This window comes from Tenrec ecaudatus, chromosome 10 (genome assembly GCF_050624435.1).
Source record: "Tenrec ecaudatus isolate mTenEca1 chromosome 10, mTenEca1.hap1, whole genome shotgun sequence".
NCBI classification, from domain to species: Eukaryota; Metazoa; Chordata; class Mammalia; order Afrosoricida; family Tenrecidae; genus Tenrec; species Tenrec ecaudatus.
The window spans coordinates 147179374-147202529 of record NC_134539.1 but is presented as its reverse complement, the minus strand read 5'-3'; the positions used below and the strand labels follow the sequence as shown (position 1 = coordinate 147202529).

At 41.9% G+C, this 23156-nt stretch overlaps 1 protein-coding gene across 1 annotated transcript in view; it reads right to left on the bottom strand.

Annotated features, from left to right (window-relative positions):
* The window catches only part of ABCA6 (ATP binding cassette subfamily A member 6), a 69481-nt gene extending 46558 nt beyond the window's left edge, over positions 1 to 22923 (bottom strand). Inside the window, exons 1-9 of the mRNA XM_075559685.1 lie at positions 22828 to 22923; positions 21216 to 21420; positions 20051 to 20212; positions 17507 to 17610; positions 15801 to 16027; positions 11937 to 12078; positions 9582 to 9767; positions 5911 to 6058; positions 3904 to 4069 (exon numbers count right to left, since the gene is read on the bottom strand). Of these exons, the coding sequence (XP_075415800.1) occupies positions 3904 to 4069; positions 5911 to 6058; positions 9582 to 9767; positions 11937 to 12078; positions 15801 to 16027; positions 17507 to 17610; positions 20051 to 20212; positions 21216 to 21420; positions 22828 to 22923 (1436 nt within the window). The remainder of the gene's footprint in view (positions 1 to 3903; positions 4070 to 5910; positions 6059 to 9581; positions 9768 to 11936; positions 12079 to 15800; positions 16028 to 17506; positions 17611 to 20050; positions 20213 to 21215; positions 21421 to 22827) is intronic.
* Positions 22924 to 23156: the final 233 nt, after the last annotated feature.

Genomic DNA, 23156 nt, shown 5'->3' with positions numbered 1-23156 from the left:
ATCAGTATGGGTACAGTGCATCTTGAGTTCATCACCTGAGAGATAACAAGAGCAGAGAAAACACAGCAGAGAGAAGGGAAGGCAGGGCACGTGCCACATGATGTGCATCAAGGAGCCAAGACACAGAAGATGTCATGAGAAAAGGGCCTTCTCCTTGCAGCCGGCAGAGAGAAAAAGCTACCTCCTAGACCTGTACCCTGAAGTCAGACTTCTACCAATCAAAACTGTAAGAAATCAAATGACTAGATCACTTAGATACCACTCCAGGCAAAACTACAAAAGCTAATGTTTCTGTTTTGGTGTATCCCTTCCCCCCTGAGATTGAACATTAAAGACTAACTCCGGAAAGTTAAATAAAACAGCAAGTAAAAATCTGTGTTTGTTGAAAAAAGGAGGAAGCCATGGCTTCTGCCAGCAAAGACTGAGTAACTTGGAAGGAGACGGCCATCAGCTGGCGGCAGGAGAACAGAGAGGACACACTGAGCTGAGTTCACAGACTCACAGGTGAGGCAGGAGTCAGCCTGGACATGCTAACGATGTTAGTACCCCCAAGAAACAATGTCCACTCACCCTCCTTTCTGAGCTTGAATCAAATGAAAGATGAGGTCTTTATTCATGAGTGGGGGTACATAAGGTGGGACAGTCCTGTTGGGGTGGCCACCCCTAGAGCAAAGAGGGACCTTAAGGGTCTCATTTGAAAGAAGCAAGTTCCATTTAGGCACAGCTGGTTGTTTTCAGGGTTCAGAGATGAAAATATCCAATGCCTTCTGGGCTGACGTCTGGCCTGTACTCTGGGAATGTTGCCTGAATGGTCTTTGGTTACAGGAATGTACAGATGGACACAGAAAAGTCCTCTGAGAGGTGAGTGAGGGGTCACCAGTGAAGGACATAAAAGCTGGCCATTTGTATGGAGCCGGATTCTTCCTTCGGATGGGAATTCTAGAGCCTCCTCTCTGAGGCCCTGATTCACAGAGCTCAAAGGCTGCTAGGGAAAAGGGGAAAGTAGGTTTGTATACAGGGTATAGAAACCCCCTGGGGTGCGGGGGGAGGAATCCAAACCCTGAAAACTGGTTGACATTGAATTGATCCTGTGCCCTGGTAACCCCATCTGTGTCTGAGCAGACAAGGGTCGTTTTTTAAATTTTTTCCCAGATCACTAGGCCTTACATTTCAGATACCTCTGAGTGGACAATAACCTCCGAACTCTCTGTCAGCAGCTGTTTTCCAGACCTGGGCACTCCACCCATATTCAATACTTTCTACGTCCCTAAAAACTCCAGCGCCATGTTGGAGTTGACGGGGATAGAGGTGGTCACTCCACCGCAGTGGGGAAAGGCAACGTCATCCCTAACGTAAGCTCACCGTGAAGAACTCATCCATCCAATCATGGACTGGAAACTGCATCGAGTGTTGGGTAGGGAAGGACAGTTTGGTGTGCCTGTAGCTTTCCTAATAGTTGTGTGTATAGCACTTTGTCTTCAATTCAGAACAAAAGGCAAAGATGCCCACAGCCAACAATGCACCCATTGATCTGGGATTCAAAAGGGGGTACTTCTCTTCCTCTCTTTGGCCACCAAGTAGCAGTAGAACAAAGTGAACTACTGGGGGTTTTGTTTGTTTTTTTTTTTTTTATCTTTCTGAGTTAACCCAATGATTTCTTTAGAATGGATCTGAAAGATTATCAGATCATTTGAATGGCCTGATACTTTCATTTTTGTGCCCACAACTGGAGGGTTGAAGAACTTGAAATTGAGTTTTTGGAAATGATTACTCACATTCATAGTGACTCTATAGGACAATGGGACAGAGTAGAGCTACCTCGTTGAGTGTTAAGTCAGGAATCTTTAAGGAAGCAGTATGGTATATTTTTTCACCTATGGATTGGCTGGTGGGTTTGAACCACTGGCGTTTTGGTTAGCAGCTGAGTGCTTAACAATGGTGCTATAGGGCTACCAACAGTTGCAATCAACTTGACAGCTATAGATTTGGGGATTTTATTTCTGTTGTTTCTCACTTGGCCTTTCGCTTTGGGAGAGCTGGTCCCACAGGGCTGCCAGCTTCCATGTTGATTTGAAAAGGAGACTAGGGGTGGGGGAGATGGGAGTGGAGTGACAGCATGTGTCCAGCAGTCCTCTCAGAAAGCTTAGCAGAAAATAGAATTGGGAGGATGACGCTTAGGTGGACAGGTTAGTATGTGTGTTCTTTGCCTTACAAAGACAGATTCCACTTCTTAACTACAAGGTCCTATTCTCTCATCTTCGTTTGCCTCTCACGTCTTAACAGGACAAAGAGGGTAAGAACACAAACTGGAGCCAGCCTGACTGGATTCCCATCCCAAGATCCCATTTACCAGCTTTGAAATCTGGGATAGGATACTTAACCATTCAACACTTCATTTTTCTCGTCTGTAAAATGGGGAAAATAAGAGTATGACCTCGTTAAATTTTTTGTGTGTGTAGAAATTATTTGTATATCTGGTACGTGGTAAATACAGAGTGAGAATCTGTGAGATAAACAAATGACATATATTTTAAAAGCTTATTATTTTTAGTATTAGTACACATTAGAAAAATACACATGGTGGTTTAAAACCCTCAGATATTTGGGTTTAAGCCCATGAAGATTTAGAACCCCTAGTGAAAAGGGTTTTTGCAGATATTTTAAGGGCTCCTCATTTGATTATTTACATATTAAACATACATATGTTAAAGAGAGACTCATGATTATGTTACATGTTGAATATAATAACAACCTTTCAAAATTGAGGTCACTCTCATTTCATAAAGGACATGAAGGGTTAGAGAAATTTATTTTTCCAAGATTTTCTGAAGTTCAAATTACTCAGTCTATGCATGTATATATTAGACAACATGAAGATCAAAGAATTCAGCCTTCAGTATAGATTACACCTCAACATAAAGCAAATAAGATACTCACAGCTAGACCAGTAAACAATGCCATGATGCATTTTAAAATATAGATGCTGTCAAGGGGCTTATTTTACTTGGATCCACAATAAACAATTGTGGAAGCAGCAGTTGAGAAATTAAATGATATATGCGATTGGAAAAAATCTTCTGCAAAAGACATCTTTAAAGGGATAAAAAACAGAGTTCACACTTTGAGGACTATTGCAATTTGACTCAAGTCACAGTATGTTCGATTGCCTCATATACATGTGAAAGTTGAATAACGAATGAGGAAGAGGAAAGAAAGTTAGATAGATTTTAATAATGGTGTCGCTAAACTCTATTAAGTAGATCATGGACTGGGCAGACAAATCTATCTTGCAGAAGTACAGCCAAAATTCTTCTTAGAAATAAGAATGGTGAAACTTCGTCTCACATACTTTGGACATATTACCAGGGGAGACCAGTCCTTGGAGATAGACCTCATGTTTGGTAAAGTAGAGGTTCATGGAAAAAATTAAAAGAACAAGATGGATTGATACAGTGGTTGCAATTATGGGCTCATACATAGCAATTGGGAGAATGGTGCCGGACCAGGCCGTGGTTTGTTCTGTGGTAGGCAAGGTCCCTGTGAGTTGGGACCAGGTCGCTGGCATCTAGCACCAATATGCTGGACAAACTATGAACCAAGGCGTTCAGAGAATGAGCAAAGCAAGTTTAAAAGAGAAGTAGGTCATCAAAGACAGAAACAGAGAAAGATCAGCTAGACGGGGACCAGTCAACCCTACCTGGAAGGACTCAGAGGAAATGGGCATCCTTTTCAACTATCAGCTGGAAGAAACTGGAGCTGATGGCAACGGAACCATCCAAAGTGGAGCTCATGAAAACAAGGTTCAATTCTCTGGATCTTTTGCCCAAGACTCGCCCTACGGTGGTTGGTTGGCCGGTCTTTAGTCTTGCACGCTCCTATATGAATGACTACCTATGTGTTTACCTGATGGCTTCCTTTCCGTGGAATTCTGGAGCTACTGGCTCAAAGCAGTCATCAGGCGAATGCTCAGGATCTATTGCTCTCTCAATGGCTCTATCAATCCTTTGCTGTTGGACACAATTTGATGAGTTCAGGAAAAACAGTAGAGAATATCGACGCTCATTTCCATCTAAGTAACCGAGACAATAAAATATCGGATCAGTAATGTGTAAGCCCAATGCATAAATCAGATCAGTCCTGTAAGCCCAATGTGTAAAGAAATCTCCATCATAAAAATGCCTAATGCCTTGGATTTATAAGCATTATGAATTTTAGCTTTACATTGAGATAAGTTGTGATGACAAAGTAAACAGTGCACATCCAAAGGACAACGATATATTATCCCAAAAGTTAAGCAATACAGAACTTTCCACACGTACAAATAAGAATTTGGGGGTAAATCGATTTTTAAAGGTACTTAGAAGAATATGTGAACCCTGTGTTTGTTTTTTCCAAAATACAAATATTTGTATTTCAGAAATACAAAGCTGGCATGTGGCACATAAGAACAATAGCAAGCATGTTTGTGAACCCAACAAATCATATAACCACAACCCAACAATTGAACATCACATGAAAATACAGGAATGAAAAGTACATGGAGAGATAATATTTGTTTAGAGAAAATAGATGGAAATTTTCAGACTTCAAAAAAAATGTAACAGTAATTTTTAGTAAGGGTCTTCAGATATGAACCGGAAATGACAGAAAGGTAGAAATAGATGTAAGGCAATACATATATACATCTGAAAGCACCTTAGCTGTCATCAAGGTAGATGGACCACATAAAATAAGTCAAGTAAATAAAATTTTACAAAAGAAAGCATTCTAATACCAGTATGTTTAAAGGAATTCTTTTTTTAAGTGAAATTTCTGGTTGTTCTCAAGAAAAAGAAAATCTCACTGGGTAATACACTTCTGTAAAGATGCACCATGTATGAAAAGATCTGAGGATAATGCTAAAACCACACTTTCTAATTTTCATTTCTGCTATTTCTTTAAAGAACGGAACACTCTCTTTCAGAAATGATCCTTCCTGCAAAAGGAGAAGGAAAGAAAACACTGATTATATCCCATGTGAGCTCCCATCTGTGTCGAATTTTTTTTTACCAGCTCCACATCCTTGTCAATAAAATATTGTATAAGAGGCATTAACAGTACTACTATCCCCAGTGGTGCTGTTGGCTTTGCCATGGACCAAAAGAGCTGCAATTCAAACCCGCCAGTCTCTCTGATGAAAAAGACGAAGAGAAAGATGAGGATAGGTTGTCAGGTCTCATAAAGATGTCTCATCTCATCACACTACCATTGAGTCAACTCCTACTCACAGCAAGTTTATAGGACAGAGTAGAACTGTCTTGTGTATTTTGAGACTGTAAATCTTCAAGGGAGTAGAAAACCTCATCTTTCTCTCATGAGGCCGGAAGTTTTGAACTGGCGATCTTGTGGTTAACAGCCCAACACATAAACCACTATGCCATAAAACCTCAGAAATCCTATCTAGGGCTCTTATGGCTGTAAACCTACGTGAGGTTGTTATGAGTTAGAATAGACACAATGGCAGCAGGTAGCACAGGACTATGGCCCTGCAGTTTGTAAGCAATCTTAAGAATAAATTTATTCTAGCTGATTCTAGTATAAATCCTAAATCTAATTCTTTTAAAATATATTCAGGAATCCTTGGCAAGACTAACAGCATTTGGCGACTCTATAATTATAATATGTGCTAAAATTTTATTATCACGCAGTAATGATGTACTGTTAAATTAAAGTGAGAACAATCATTATTTTTACATTAATATCCCTCAGATCTTTAAAACTATAGGGTGCACACAGAGAACTCATTCAGCCTGTGGTGGGAAATACTTGCTATCCTTTATTTCTTTAAATATATTTAAAGGGGTATAGGAAAAAATTATTCAATGTAGTACAATACCTAGAGAGGTCAGAGAAAACCTTGCAACTACTTACACGGTAAGACTCTGTCCCAGTACAATGCCAGAACCAAGTACAGAAGACAATCAAACACCAACATTGAAAAAGGTCCGATGACTACGGATGAGTCCCCGGAAGAGTCAGAAAAAAGTCCATCATATAAGTAATAATCCACATGGATAATCTGAGAGCCCAGGAAAAAAATATTTGAAGGAAATAAATGAAAAGTAGCTCAGTATAGCAATAGTAATTATTATTTTCCTAAACATCTTTGTCATCAAGTTTTTATAATGCCGTCAAAATGCATATTTATTTTTTTAATAAAAAGATCAAAGGACTGTTAAGAGAGACCATAGATACCAAGTACGGTGATCTATGAGTATGAATGTAAATTAGAACTCAGTGGCTTGTTTTCAAGAAGTTAATACAGTATTGTGAACCATCACATCTATATACATTTTAGAAAACAATTTGAGGAATCCTTTGAACTATCTCATGAGGATATTATAAAATAATGTACCTCTCCTTTGTTGAAGATAGAGATTCATATTTATAATTGTGCAATACAATAGCAGCTACACTGACATGGAAGGAAACTTGGTGCCACACTGGGTAAGTGTTGGGTCACGAACCCAAAGGTCAATGGTTGGAGCCATTGGGAGAAAGATATGGCAATCTGCTCCCATAAACTTTTATTAATTAAATACTTTTTATTGGGGGGCTCTTACATCTTTTATCACAGTCCATGCATTCAGCCGTTGTGTCAAGCACATTTGTACATACGTTGCCGTCATCATTCTCAAAGCATTGTCTTTCTACTTGAGACTTTGATATAGGCTCCTCATTTTCCCCCTCCCTCCTCTGCCCTCCTCTTTCCTGAACCCTTGATAAGTTGTAGATTATTTTCATATATGACATCGTCCTCTGTCACCCTTCAGCCATTTTTCTGTTGTTCATCCCCTTGGGAGGGGGTGATATGTTGATCCTTGTGCTCAGTTCTCCCTTTCTACCCCCACCTTCCCCTTTTCCTCCTGGTATCTCTATTCTTGTTGTTGGCGCTCAGGGGTTTATCCCTGTGTTGAAGGCTCTTATCCATAGCAGTGTGCATGTTCTTGTCCAATCTGATTTGTAAGGTAGAATTGAGGTCACAATAGTGGGGGGCGGGGGAAGGAAGCATTAAATAACTAGCAGAAAGTTGTATGTCACATTGGTGTTATACTGCACTCTGACTGGCTCTTCTCTTCCTTGTGACCCTTCTGTAAGAGGATGTCCAATTGTCTACAGATGGGGTTTAGGTCTCCACTCCACGCTCCCCCTCACCCACATTCATATTGGAATGGTTTTGTTCGGGTCTAAGATGCCTGATATCTGATCCCATCAACACCTCATGATCACACAGTCTGGTGCGCTTCTTCCATGTGAACTTTGTTGCTTCTCAACTAGATGGCTTCTTGTTTACCTTCAAGCCTTTAAGACCCCAGATGCTATATCTTTTGATAGCCGGGCACCATCAGCTTTCTTCACCACGTTGGCTTATGTACCACTTTGTCTTCAACGATCATGTAGGGAAGGTGCTGCTTCCATAAACTTGTACAACCTCAGAAACCCTTACCTGAGCCCACTGCCATGGAGTCCATGTGGAATCATAACAGCCCCATAGGACAGAGTAGAACTGCCGCATGAGTTTCCAAGACAGTAACAATTGTTTACAAGTGTAGAAAACCCCATCTTTCTCCCAACTTCTGACCTTTCAGATCACATCCCAACTCATAACCATTGTGCCACCAGGGGTCCTAGGGAACAGTAATGCTTTGTCATAGGGTCACGATAGGTTGGAAATCTACTTGATGGCAATGGATTACACTTAACGTGGGGTTATGTTCTAGAACTATTCTGAGAACTTTTTATATTGTCTCACTGAACCTGCCTCATAAGTCTATAGGGTATGGATTATTGTTTGCATCTTCCTTTCACATATGATAAAATCGAGGAACAAAGAATTTCACTAGTTTAACCTACCAATGTCGGATTCACATTGCTAGCAGTGGCAAAAAGGGGATCTGAATAAAAGAATTTCAGTTCCCAAGTCAAAGCTCTCGTTCCACACAGTACTTTTGTTGTTACGTGTCCCAGGGTTGTTTCTGACTCATAGTGGCCCTATTGGAGCCCACTGCCACTTACATCCATCTACCTCCTTGGGCGTCTTCCTCTTTTTCAATAACCATCTACTTTACCAAGGATAAAGCCTTTCTCCAGGGACTGGTCTTTCCTGCTAAACTGTGTGAGGTAGTTAGTTTATTGTGTCAACCTGGCCGATAAACACATGTGGGATTAATTGAAGGGCGAAGGGATAAATGACTCAGTGAATCTACCCTTTTTTGTCTCTTGCTCTTTGATCATCGGACCAGTGTGAGGCTGCCTTCTTGTTCTTTGCCTCAATTTGCAAGCCACACTACCTGTGGGACAACTAACCTGTGGACTGTGTCACTGTAATCTGAGGTTCCTTCAAGACCTGCTTTGCCACACCATTGGAACTTATATCTCTTGAGCTGGGGACTGTCGGACCCTGTCATCTGGCTGACTGTTGGTGACCAGCCTTGCTGTTTGTTGCCTGTACCCAGATAGCCTGAATTGCTCTACAGAGGACAACCTGGTGGCCCTCAAGACTTGAAGGACTGCCAGTGTCTCACAACTGTCTCATGGGAGTGAGTTGCACTGAGTCAGGTGTACTGCTTTATAATTCAATTAATTGTTTGCTTCTTCTGATATCTATCTATCTGTATATATATATATATATATATATATATATTGAGGTTTTGTTTCTCTAGAGAACACAATGTCCAAATTATGTGAGACAGAATCTCACCATTCTTACTTCTAAGAAGAATTCTGACTACATTTCTTCTAAGATATTTTGCTTTTCAACTCTTCAAGGAGTCTTGTGCAGCAGATTTGCCAAATTAAATATGTCTGTTGATTTCTGAACTGCTGCCTCCATGAGTATTGATTGTGGATCCAAGCGAGACAAAATCCTTGGCAGCTTACCGATGGATAACTAATTGAAAAGTCAGTAGTTCAATGGCACTCAGCAATCATCTTGACAAGTAAGCTAGATGCTCTACTTTAGAAAGGTCACAGCCTTGGAAACCCTCTGGAATACAGCACGTGTCCAAGGACAAAGTGCAGAAGCATTAGGAACAAGAATGGAAATGGGAAACACGGGAAGGACATAAGGTAAGTGATGCTTTGTGTGGATTGCAATGACAGGAAATGAAATGGGAATAAATTATTGAACAGAAAATGTATCTGCTCAGCAAACCTTCACCACCCAATCCGCAATAGAAAGGTTGTTTGTTTGTTTTTTAAGCTTTAAAAAAATAACTTTCAGTTCTGGGGATTTAGGGCTCAGCTCAAGAGGAGGCCCTCTGGGATTTGGGGGTACAGTGAATGGTGTGATCCTTTGCTGGGCACACTAACACAATAGGGTATGCTGGCCCCTCTAGGGTTTCTTGTGTGGGCTCCATTAAATTTCTTCCCTTGTGCTTAAAAATAAATACATAGATAGATAGATGATAGATACATAACTTTATAGTAGAAGAATCACTTAGAACCCAAGTTAAGATTTTGAAGAGTACGTTGATTATCGAGAGTCATGAAATATAACATTTTTCAAAGTTCAATAATGAACCAGTTAACCACGTTCTTACCTGAGCCATCCCCGAAGTGAAGGCAAAGGGGCTAAAAATACTCAAAATCCACACCAGAGATGAAGGAATTTGCTTGTGCAACACAGTGAATCCTACACACCCCCAGAAGAGAGTAAGGACAAACACAGCCAAACTGGTGAGGGAGCTTTTCTTCAGTAGCACGCTCATCAGGAACACCAATGTTATCTGAGAGAGGGAGGAGAGAGTGGGCTTCATCTACTTGTTCACAGAGAGTCGCTGTTAGGACCACACCACCGGGGCCTTTATACCTATCACTGAAACAATGATGAAAGTATTGATACGATTGGTCTCCATCCTTCCCTCAACTTGCTTTCAAACCCTCCCATTGCTATTGAGGATTCCGCTCATAGGATTCCGCTGTGGTCAGAGTAGAGCTGCCCCTTTAAGTCTCCAAGGCTGTGAAAATTTATAGGAGCAGACAGTCCCGCCAGTCTTCCACAGAGCAGCTGGTGGGCTCGAACTGCTGACCCTGCAGTTAGCAGTGCAACATGAAACCATTGCCTCGCCAGAGCTCCTTATCTCTCTTATGTGAAAAATCATTTTATTGAGGGCTCTTACAGCTCTTAAAACAATCCGTTTATTAATTTTATAGGTCACATTTGTGCATATGTTGCCATCATCATTTTTAAAGCATTTTCTTTCTACTTGAGCCCATGGTATCAACTCCCTCCCACTCTTGTGAACCCTTGATAAATTATAAATTATTGCTATTTTCATAGCCTACACCATCTGCTCTCTCCCCTCACCACGTTTCTGTTGTTCGTTCCCCTGGGAGGGGGCGGTGGGTCATACGTTGATCATTGTGATCAGTTCCCCCTTTCTTCCCGTTCTCCCTTCCCCTTTCCCCCTAGTATCACTACTACCACTACAATTCCTGAAGAGATTATCTGTCCTGGATTCCATGTGTTGAGAGCTCTTATCTGTACTAATGTACATGCTCCAGTCTAGCTGGATTTGTAAGGTAGAACTAGGGTCATGGTAATGGGGTTGGGGGGACATTAAAAAACTAGCATTAAAAAACTATTGTGTGTTTCGTCGGTGCTATACAGCACCTTGACTGACTCGTCCCTTCCTTGTGACCCTTTTGTGAGGGGAAGTCCAATGGTCTACAGATGAGCTTTGAGTCCCCACTCTGACCTCCTAGTTCACATCAATATGACTGCCCAGACTCCCTGCTTTTATTACTAAGAAGAGGGTAGGAAAAAGTTGGAGGAAGGGCTGGGGAAAAGGTAGAAATGTAGAAATGAGAAGTTGAAAAACCTCAATGAATGGCCTCGGAATTCCTGAGTGGTGTGGAATGGTCTGTGTATGTGAGAGCTATGCAATTGTATGTCAACTTGAAGATAAAAGTGTAGGGGCTGGTATCCAATCTGTCAATCAGGTCACAGCCTGATGATGCCTCCTTGTTTGGGTGGTTGTCTGCTAAGGAGGGTCTGGGAAATCTCTCTGTCTCCACTCTCCTGCTTGCTGGTCACCCTGAGAGCTGCCGCAGCCCTGCCAGGTTGCCACTGACCGTGGATACACAAGACTCTGCATGCACCGGCCTCTGCTCTTCCTGCACTCTGCATCATTGTATGTGGCTGTGTGAGTCTGAAGAATGACTTATGGACTAGTTTTGAACTCAGGGACATGAGTTGGACTCTTGGTATATAATTATTTCTTGATCTAAAGCTCTTTCTCACACATAGATGAGTGTCGCTGGATTTGTTTCCCTAGTCAACCTGGCCGAACACAGTGTACTTGTCTGCTAACTTAAAGGGCTGAGGTGCCTTTAAAAGTGCCTTAGAAGAAAGGGCCAATGAGCTATTTAAAAACAAAGCACAGCCTTTAAAAAGCCTATTAGCCAGACCCACAAGTCAGAAGCAACTCACAGTTACCTGGTCTTTTTAAGTTTTTGTTTTCTGATGTTATAACTAACAGCTGACAGACACTTTGCAGAAAACATCCTGGAAGGGAAATATACAGAGGCCCTTGTCAGAGAAGGGAGAATGAAATTGGAAGTTACTGCAAGGTGGGATATCACAGGGCAAAGAGTTATGGGGCTATGTGCCAGGGGCCCTTGCAGAGGAAGATAACGTGCACAGCACGGCCATTCATGACCTTGGCATATTTTAGGAAGAAAAGAAAACATGTAAAATGTTTGGCATTCTTTCTGGGGTTTTTTCCCCTTTTTGATGGATCATTTTGTCAAGTCAGACCTGGATATAAAACAGAGTTTGTTTGTAGGGAGTTCTCAGAAAGGGGACCGTATGGAGACCATTCATACTTGCTCAGTAGAGCTGAGACCAGAAGCAGGCAAAGGCACAGTCAATAGGGGGGGGGGGGTGAACTTACCAGAGACAAGCCAAATAGGAAAAAGAGGGTAAATATGACCATAAATCCCGTCATGACAATTGTTTTGGTGGATGTAATCACAATTGTAATTAACATGGAAATAATGAAGATGAAGCCAGCATAAGTCAAAGCCCAAGAAAGCCTAAGGGAGATGAAAAGTGAAATCATGTTAAGCTTTTATGAAATCATTAGGACACATGAAGTAAAACATACAGTGATATGTAGAGAATAAAACAGTGATTGTGCTTCTAGCAGGTACAGTTATAACTACAAGGGACGTAGTGGAGTCCCTCTGTCCAACCTTTTTCTGCGCTCGGGTATCCTTTCTCTGCCCCCAAAGAAAGAACACTGTTTTCCTAAACATACTGCTTGGAGTTCTCATACAGTTTTACTTCCTTTACTAGATATGCACACAGGTGATACTGAAGACCCTGAATGCTGGTACAGCACAGGTATCAACCAATCAGAAAGGATGCCCAAGCCAATTATGTAACTGTGAGTATTGACATGGCTATATGGGTCTACAGTTTGGGTTATTAGTTCTGTGCCATTTTATTGTACCATACCTGTTGTGTATTTAGAAGGATGCTGGGCATACTCTTTTGCAAATTGCTTTTATCAACCAACATTATATACTTCGTGTTGGGTGCCACTGAATCAATTCTGACTCAAAAGGCCCACATACGACAAAGAAGAGCTGCCCCCACAGTTTTCTCAGCTGTAATCTTTACTGAAACAAACCACCGAGTCTTTACCCCATAGAGCAGCTGTGTGGTTCAATACTGGGTACTACCTCAAAATATTGATATTTCTCATGAATATATTCTCTTATGTGCTGACAGTTTGATTCAAATGACCGTATATACTCGAGTATAAGCTGGCCCAAATATCCAATGAGGCAACTAATTTTACCACAAAAACTGCATTAAAATGTGCTGGAAAAACTTGGCTTTGAGTATATACGGTATTTTTTATTTTAATATTATTATTTACTATCACAATGCCACTAAGAACATTCTTGTATATGATTTTTTAGGAAAAGGCACAAGAGTTATTTGAAAACTATTCCATTTGTTGAGCTGGAGGGGAACTTAACAGCTGCTGATCAATCAAGAAACTATGGCGGCCTATATGGGCCATGATAACTTGACTATTCTTCAAGACCGCATCAGGCAGGTGGTCACTTTCCTTCAAAGATTCCAAATGAACAGCCATCGAGTCAATTCCGACTCATAGCACCCCTCGAGGACAGAATAGAGCTGCCCCTGGGTGTCCCAAGGCTGCAAATCTTTACAGGAGTAAAAAGCCTCATCTTTCTCTCAGGGAGTGGCTGGTGGTTTCAAACTGCTGGCCAGGGGCTTAGCCACCCAAAGAGTAACTGCTTTATACCCAGAGGTCCTAGAAAGGGAAACAGTAATTCCTCTTTTCAGTTATCTAAGGTTACCAGGTAAATCAGCAACCAAGCTAAAATGGCATCAGTCGATCCCAGCAGCTCCTGCTCCTGCTGAATTCGGTGTTTGTTTATGTGCCTCCAATTTTTTTAAATTCCTATCATTCCAATGATTCCGGTTATGTTAAAAATATCCACATTTTGGGAAGCACCATACACACTCTGCAGAACCCACTTCCGGCCTCCAGAAAGGAATCGCTTCACTGAGGAGCTGAAAACTCTCTCAGGGGAGAAGACTTGCAGATGAAGGAGATGAAAACGGTTATGTAGAAAAATGAACCAGTGCTAAGGGCAGGGGGGAATTTTAAGGAACCTATAGCCAAACCTCAGCTAGCACCCATTAAAAAAAATGCAGATTCCATTTCACCCGAGTACTAAGAATCTTTAAGCTACAGAGGATGAACCCAACTCAAATACCAATTCCTTTCTGACTTTATTTAGAGCTGACTCCATTCTTCCTGGTCTCAGGTGGGTACAGAGGCACCCTGGACTGAGGGGAGGCCTCATTGATAAAGGTACCCCCTGTTTGTCCCTCCAGCAAGGATGGTTTCTAGAGACTTCTAGAAGGTTCCAGGGTTTATTCCTTGTGCTTTCCCAAGTTCCCTACAAAATTCCCCTTCTCATTCCAAAACTGTTTCTTCTTTTGATATTTCACAACTTGTGTCTGTAGAAACTGAATGTCTCCCTACTGATAAAAGATAATTCTAGAAAAGCCAAGTACTCTTCCAGGGAGGTACGTGACTTTCAAAACTCAATGCCTTCAAGTCAGGTGTGAAATAGCTCCTCATTGCTTTCATATCTATAAAGAGCGTTTTCTTGATAAATTTTGTGCACAGAGAACTCTTCTTTGGGACTCAGTAACAAAAACAGTGCATTTATTTTGAGGTAAAATATCCAGCTTATCCCTCCTCTCCCTCACTCCCCACCCCACCTTTTTTCCTAAACAGTAGAATTTGCAAAGTAATTGCATCACAAACTTCTTCTTTGAAGACTTGGAAGTTTGGAGCTTTCACTGTTTGCATTTCAAGTTGCTATTATTTTGCTAGATCTTTGTATCTGTCCCTCAATTGTTTGTTTTTATTATAATACAAGTGCATACATACTCATGTATGTATATGTGTATTTTCTTTGACCTCACATTCTTGTTTTGTTTTCAAACTACGTAATGGTATTTCTACTACAGAATTAAGGTGTTCTGGTTACATTGTCTCACTGAGACCCTATAGGGCACAGTAGAACTGCCCTTGTTGGTTTCCAAGACTATAAATCTTTACCACAGTAAAAACTGCATCTTTGTTCCAAGGAGCAGCTGGTAGCTCCAAACTGTTGACCTTGTAATTAGCAGCCCAACTCATAACCCACTATACCACCAGGATTCCTTGACCTGATAGCTGTGAGTTTAGGTTTTTTTGGGATAGCACTGGCAGGAGCCCCATTGTGGTTAGGTATTGAGCTGCTAACTGCAAGGTTGATGGTTCAAATCTACCAGCCACTCCAAGAGAGAATAATGAGACTGTCTGCTCCCCTAAAGATTTGCAGTCTCAGAAACTCTACATAAGGTTACTGTGAGTCAGAATTGACTCAATGGCAGTGATTTTACAGTAGCACAGTCATGGCACAGAAAAAGTGCTCAGCAAATTATAATCCCTGTTTGGCTTGCCAAAATTTAGCAAAACTAAAGTTTGGAAGTCCAAACAAAAGAAAACTTAGCAAATGTATGAACTTTAAATCAAGATGTTCTGAAACAAGAGTAATTTTTCACTCTCCCCTAAGTTCATTGTTTATTAATATGACCTACATCAATTCCCCTCCCCCACAAGTTAGCTCGTCATGTCAATGGTGGCTGGCATGCTGCTGCGATATTGGAAGCCATGCCCCTAGTATTCCAAACACCAGCAGCATCACCCAGGGTGAACATGTGTCCAGGGGTGTTTCTGTACTCAGACAGATTAGGAAGAAAGACCTGATGGTCTACTTCCAAAGATTAGCCGATGAAAATCTTACTGATTATAAAAGAAGAAGGTGCAATGTGGAGCTAGCGGTTGAGCCCTGAAGGAAGGCAAAGTCACTCACTGTGGTACCTTGGAGTTGAGCCTGACTGATAGTGATTTGATAGGATCTGCTCCATAAGGTCTCCAGTCTTGATGGGAGCAGAGGGTTACATCTTTCCCCCATAGTCAGCTGGTGGGCTCAAATCACAGACTTTTCAATACTTAACCCACGGTATGATGGGGTCTCACTCTGTAGGAAGGAGGGCACTAAAAATACATCATAGCGGCCATGCTGGACTCAAGGCTCCCAATGATGATGACGATGTCATAGGATGAAGCCCCATTGCACTAGGGAAGGAGGAGTCAGGGCTGACTCATGGCAATGACCTACTCCCACCGCCACCACGTGGATGAAGCACTCACCAGAAAGCAGAATCTCGCAGTCCCATTGTTTTCATCAAGTCCTTAAGCCTTTTTCTTTCTTTTGTGACATTGAGTGATGCAAAGTATATAAACGGGGAGAAATAAGTCAAGCAGTAGAGCATAAATGTCTCGTTTTGAAATAGGGTCTTAGAAATAAAAGGTAACACCTTCATATTGATACCAGTAACCGACATTAACTGGTCCATCACAGAGTGATTTGTTGTGATCTAAAAAAGGGTTTAAACCAACACAATCATTAGTTGATGTAGAGAAATGGGTAAAATCTGAATAAACTTTTTGGTTTGTACCAGTTAACCAAGTGCTATGTGAACCTGCACAGAGTGCACCAATGTCAGTTTCCCAAAGGTAACACTACTATAGTATGCCATTAGCCCTGGTGTTGCACGAGAGGTCAGTGGTTCAAACTCACCAGCCATTCCCAGAGAGAAAGAAGGGGTAAATGGTAATCCCTAAAGATTACAGGTTTATAAACGATTGGGGACAGTTCTACTCTGTCCTACAGGATCACTATGAGCCACAGTGGACACAATGGGTTTGAGTTTGTTTTTTAAAATATTGGGAATGAGGTCTCTGCGTGCTGCCAATAGTTTGCACCAGGCTACTGCCCCAAAGTCTCATCAGCTCAAACCTACCCAGTGGCACTGGACAGCAATTAACAACAGCAACACTCATTGTATGCATAACAATAAACCAAAACAAACTGCTACTGTGGAGTCCATGGAGACTCAAGACAACTCCAGGTACTTGTTACACAGAGAACTTCTCCATGGACTTTATTTGTTTTGTTGTTTTTGCTGTAATCATTACAGCAGTGGGTCATCTGCCGATATTCCATGATCTCATTGGGTGGGTTTGAATAGTAGTCAACTCCTGAAATTGGCAGTCAAGCACAGTCATTGGGGTAGGGGGGAGGTTACTGGGTAAAGAGTCCATAGGACTGTTCTGTACTTTGATTTTGAGATTTCCTGTGAGCCTACAATTATATTAAAATGAAAAGCTTGGGATAGACAACATGATCTTTTGTATAAATCCAATTTCTACATTTCTATACAGGTAACTACTACCACCCACTGCTGCAAAATCGATTCTGCTTTGAAACTGCTTTCTAGGGCTTCTGAAACTGTGAATCTTTATAGGGGTAGAAAGCCTCATCCTTTGCTTCAGGGAGTGACTGGGGGGTTTGAACTTCTCACCTTGTAGTTAGTAGCCCAATCTTTAACCCACAAGGCCATCAGGGCACCTTTCAGTGCAGGCCTGTTTCATTGTATTGTGCTTCACTTTGTTGTATCCTACAGATACTGCAGTTTTGACAAACTGAAGGTTTAGGGCACCCCTGCATCCAGCAAGTCTACTGGGGCCATTTTTCCAATGTCATGTGGTCATGTTCTGTCTGTTACATGTTGGTCATTTTCAAACTTTTTCATAATAGATGAAAAGTGTAGTGTCCACCTAACGTTTATTCATATACACTAGGAAACAACAATCTGTGTGTGACTCACTTCATTCCAACCCTTGCTTTTTCGTAGTGGCCTGGAATGGGATTTGTAGAGCCTACAAAGTAAGCTTGTATGTGCATTATAGATAAATACTAAAGACCTATGAGTCTATGTCATCCTTCATCAAAATCTTGAGGTCTCCAGAGGAAGTTTCTGTTAATTATGAGACCTTCTCAATGAAACACTTACTTCAATAATAGCAGCATTTATGGCCGTTTGTAAGGTCACGAATCCGTTCATCCAGTAGACCATCTGTGTACACCAAAACTCGTTATATCCCATCCAGCAGTGAGCTGCGAGTACAAAGCACCGCCATTGTTACAGAGCCAGGGCGGTGTGGAGAGTCAGAAAGTAAAACCCAGGAGAAAACAATCGAGAGAAAGCTCCACCAGGCAGAACTCTCAACCACTCAGAGAAAGAGAGCCAACTAAAGGGATTAATAAGGGGTTTTCTTCCAGCAGACCTCAGCTCAGAATGAAAAAGGAATTTGAAAATCACACAACACTACACTCCAGTCAAGGAGGACTCCCTTCTCGCTGGTCCGCCAATCACCTAAAGTGCCAGCACTAGAACTATTTTTGCACGTGAATGCTCGCTCTCTCCAAATGCCCTGTTGGTGTAGTGGTTACACATTGGGCTGCTGACCTCAAGGTCAGTGGTTCAAAATCACTGGCTACTCCGATGGAGAACGAGTCTTTCTACTCCCATGAAGAGTTACAGCCTGGGAAACCCCAATGCCAGTTCTGCTCTGTCCTGTGGAGTGGCTATGGGTTGACATTGATTTAATAGCAGTGAGTACTGGTAGAAGAAATCCAGATATGTGCCTCATACCCTCTCTGCATTTCCCCGTCTTCTCAAAACTCACCTCATCATAGAAGACTTGTGGTCAACAAAATAAAATATCTAACGTGGCTCCTCTTAGCAGTCAATCTCATCACGTTGTTGCTTTTATCACTACCGAATGGTTACACATTGGGCTGTGATTGGGAAGGTCAGCAGTTTGAAACCACCGGCCAGCTCCTCGGGAGAAAAATGGGGCTTTCCACTCCCGTAAAGAGTGAGAGTTCTCCAGTAAAGGTAAACTCACAGGGGCAGTTCTACCCTGTTCTGTAGGGTTGCTATGCGTTGGCATCACTATGACATTCTATGACTTGATGGCAGTGAGTTTGGCTTTGGTTTTTTGGACAGAGTGCCAATTTCTGTGTTCTGTTGTGGATTGTGTCCCCACCCTTTTCCTGTCTCTGACTGGAATGTTCCATGGAAGCTGACTGTTTGTTTTGTTCACTCGATTTACCAGAGCTGAAAATAGTAAGGGACACAGTAGACACTCAGTGAAGGAACAGAAAAGGAGACTGTTCTGAAACGGATTCATTCTACTTCCTAACCAAACCAAACTCACTGCCATTGAGTGGATTCCAACTCATGACAAAACATGCCAGAGTCTAAGTCCCTTCATAGACTCTTCAAGACTGTCAATCTTTACAGAAGGAGAATGTCACATTTTTCTCCTAAGAAGTGGCTGGGTGGGCTAGAAAAAAAAAAAACCTTTAGGTGAGCAGCCAAGTGTTGAATCCATACACCACACTGGACACTGGCATTAACTCAATTCTGGTTCAGAGACCTGATGTAGGATTTCCAAGACTACAAATCCTTATGGGAGCTGATAGCCTCATCTTTCTCTCAAGGTGGATTTGAGCAGGTAACCTCATGATTAGCAGCTCGATCCTAAACCACAACACCACCAGGGCACCTTTTACTTCCTGAACCCAACCCATTGCCATCCAGCTGACTCTGACTCATATCAATCCTGTAAAATAGAGTGGAGCTGCCCTTTTGGGTTTCTGAGACTATAAATTTTACCAATGTAGACAGCCTCATCTTTCTCCCAAGAGTAGTTCATGGGTTAGAACTGCAGACCTTGCAATTAGCAGCTCAGTGGGTAACCCACTGTACTACCAGGGCTCCTTGGTACTTCCTAAAGGTCCTCAAAGTCCTGTGCCTCTATCCTCAGGCGTCTGTTTTCTGGACGAAGTTGCCGCCATCAGCTAACTTGTCTTTGTGGTTAGGTGCCATTGAGTTAGCTCCGACTGATAGGGACCCTGTACACCACAGAATACTGCACTGTCCTGTCTTAGGCCGTCCTCACAATTGTCCCTATGCCTGAGCCTATTTCTGCAGCCACAGTGTCGATCCATCTCATCCAGGGCTTTCCTCTTTCTCACCCCACCACCGCCACTGCCACTTGACCAAACATGATGGCCTTCTCCAGGGACTGGTTTCTCCTGACAATAGTCCAAAGGATGTAAGATGAAGTCTTGTCATCCTAACTAGCAGGTGTTATTGTATTTATCCTCCCTGGCCCTCCTTCACTCTTGTCCCGGGGCCTAAATACAGAAAGCTTCTTACCCTTGAAAATCTAATTATAGCTCTGCTCTGATTATGGTTCTGCACTGAAGTGCCTCAAAGGCAATCCATTGACCTAAACTTAAAAGACCTGCTTGGATTGCTTTGGTATGTGCTACACTTTGTATCTGTTGAGCTGAATGTCTACATGTTGGTTTTGTTGAGGAGCATCCTTAGTGGGAGGATCCAATGAACCTAGGAATAAATTGGGCAATAAAATGCGATTTATCTTTTTACTCACACGTGGTTGAAAGCATCTGTGTCACCCATCCCCCACATACCGTTTGTTGCAAACATTAAAAAATGATAATATGTTACAGAGAAAGTCACCTGATAAGTGTTCTTCTTTTATATATGGAATTCCATAACCTTGAAAATGCTTTAGCTTGTATGAAAAAGCATCGTTAAAAATGACTGCCATGCTGTGTGGGGTGTTGTCCAAAATAAGCTTATCCAAGGCAGTTTCATCTCGCGCTCCAACAACCCTTCTTCCTATGGATTATCGGGCAAAATTATACGTAAAATAATATTATAGAAGTTCACCAAGACAGAATGGAAGACCCAAGTGAATCATCAAATGCCCCCCATTCGATTAAACTAAGAACAATTTGCCCTGGAAATTCCAACTCTTCCAGAAAGGCAAGCAAGGAAATTGTGCATCCAGAGTGTTTTAGAATCAAGACTCAGGAGAAAGGAAGGATGCGTTTTCCTAGAATAAATAGCAGGCAACAGGGAAAGTTTCCGTTACATTTTTTTAATTAATCGCACATGCATAATTGTGTGAAAAAGAACGGGAGCAGGAAAAAATACCAGGGATGATTGTAGCTACAAGTCAGGGCCAAATTCAGACTTACTGAAGCACCAGCCCCTCTCATGACCTTCATCTTACACTGGGACTGAGACCGCAAGGTCATGGTAGCCACCAAGTTTGAGGACCAAAGCATAGAGAGCCAGACAACACCTCGAATGCCATTGTGTTCACTCCAGTCACCTGACACCTCATTTAGGGTGAAGAGGCTTACAAGTTACATCGTGTGCAAAATCATCTTCAGACCGTCTGTTCGTATTTTTCATAGTTCTGAAGTGATCATTCAATAGACCTACCCTACTCTCTGTTATTTAGATGTGCTTCCCCCACCCCTCCTACATTACAAGCATGCGTCTCCCTAGGGATCGCACTCACCACCACCACCACCACCAGCAAGTAACTCTATTTCTCCAGGACACTGTTCTGAAAATCTGAAATTATGGATCAATTGTTCAGGAACATGACAGTTGAATTGAGGGCCTCCCTCAAATGGACTTCCGTCAAAGTGCAAGGGCTAAAAGGCCACGTGTGGGAGAGCAAAGCAAGCGAACAAACAGAAGCTCCCCAGACTTGGACTGTGATCTAATAATCATCTAGCTGTCCTCTACCTGTCACTACAAATTTCACATGCAAGCACCCTATCAAGTAACATAGTCTCAGGACACTTTTTCCCATTGGTACACTCACCTTTCAAAAAAGGAGCGGATGCTACTTTGTCCATTATCTGCTGCGTCCGATTGGAGACTGGTGTGTACACCACCTCAACATAAGATCTGTTAAATGTATCTACCCTTCCAAGCTCCTGAGGAGGTATTCCAGGAATATAGTCATTTATTCTGAAATATGACAATAGGCCCATATACAGTCCTAAAAGTACGGGGAGGCCCCATTCCTAAAATATGTAGACAAAAGAAGACATTTAGATGACATTCGCTTCAACAGCTCAATCGACATCAAAGAGCAATAGGCAGGTGATAAAGACCGACATGGTCATCCAGTTTGGCCTTAACTCCCTGCTCTCAGACCTTCTGAGCACAAGGCACACAATGAAGGATGGACTCTGACATGATAGTCACGTGCCTCCAAAACGTTTGCATTAGAATTTAACCCGCCATAGAGCCACCATGAAAGCTAAAAGGATGATGCCCAGGGTGAAGCTTTCTGCGTTTGCGCCACAGATTAGAGGCAAACGCAGGGAGCTTCATTGTAATGTTTTGGATTCTAGAATCAGGCGAAATACATCAAATTGGTTTTACTTTTAATAACAGCCCGTGGCAGGGTTACTCTAGAGTTATAGGGGATTCCAGATTTATTGACACAAAGGTGAGATCAAAGTAGCAAATAGCAATAGATGTGTGGGTTGCCATGCCCTTGTATTGTAAACTAGAGAAAATAAAGTGGAATTGGGTGGTAGAGATGGCCTAGAGACAGTCCATGATCTCTTCAGCCCCGGCACAAAGCTAGACCACATTTTCCGCCTCTTCCCCATCTGTTCCACTCCAATTAAGTGGAGCTATGGCATTGAATCCTGGCCAACCCAATGTGAGCAGAGATGATGTGCATCCCTTCCCAGCCTGGCTTTTGGGACCAGGTCCAGCCTTCTACAACTCTCTGTCTTTGCTTCTCTCTTTCCTTATAAGTGGATGCACAGGATACAGTGGAGCACTTTAAGATGTAGGAGATGGAAGCAGCCTTAGATGAAGCAGCATCCTTAGACGAAGCAGCAGCCTTAGATGAATGACGAAATGAAGACGATGCCTTCACTCATCCACATCCATTCCGTTTCTACCAAGCACCCGATTGACAGTGAGGAACGAGTGCAAGACAAACTCTGTGCTGCGTGAAGGCACTGAGATTCCAGGTTGCTGCCAGTAGTTGGTCTACCTACCGATGGAATCAGTGGTGTTACCTGGTCATCATTCTTAGATTTTATCTTTGTGGGTGTCTCCTTTTTATACAGAAGCTGGCCAAATTAAAATCCCTCCATTTTTCGAGCCAAAAAATGTTGAGTTCCTTGGTTCTGTGTGCACATGTGGTAGCAGCAATAATCATGATAATATTCCCTGGACATTGAAAGTTTTCTCACTGTCATTTTCAGCATGAGTAATACTGCAAATCCTTCCAATTTAAAATTAATTTTTATGACTGCTATGAGTCTCCAAGTTTAACAAATGCAACTAGAGGGCACCTCAAATTAATAAATTATGTCTACTCGTTAAAAAGCAACATACAAGAATCATTAGGTTATGAAACAAAAGAACACTGCCAAATGTGGAAATATGCAAACTTGCAAACATACCAACAAGCTCAGTCTTTTCATCCTCCATTGCTTAAGAAAATTTTTGTACAAAAGTGCTTGGGTTTGCTGATATACGCTTTTCTTTTTCTTGTGCATTTTGCCTGTTCCTTTAACAAACAAGGAAAAAATGAATATGGTGAATCACAAGCTAGAAAGACACTAAATGTAATGAGAAAAACCTTGACCATACTTTGGTTAGACATTGACTACCTTTAAGTGTTAAGAGAGAGAGAGAGAGAGAGAGAGAGAGAGAGAGAGAGAGAGAGAGAGAGAGAGAGAGAGAGAGAGAAATGAGATTAAAAAATATTATTTCAACAAATTCATGATTC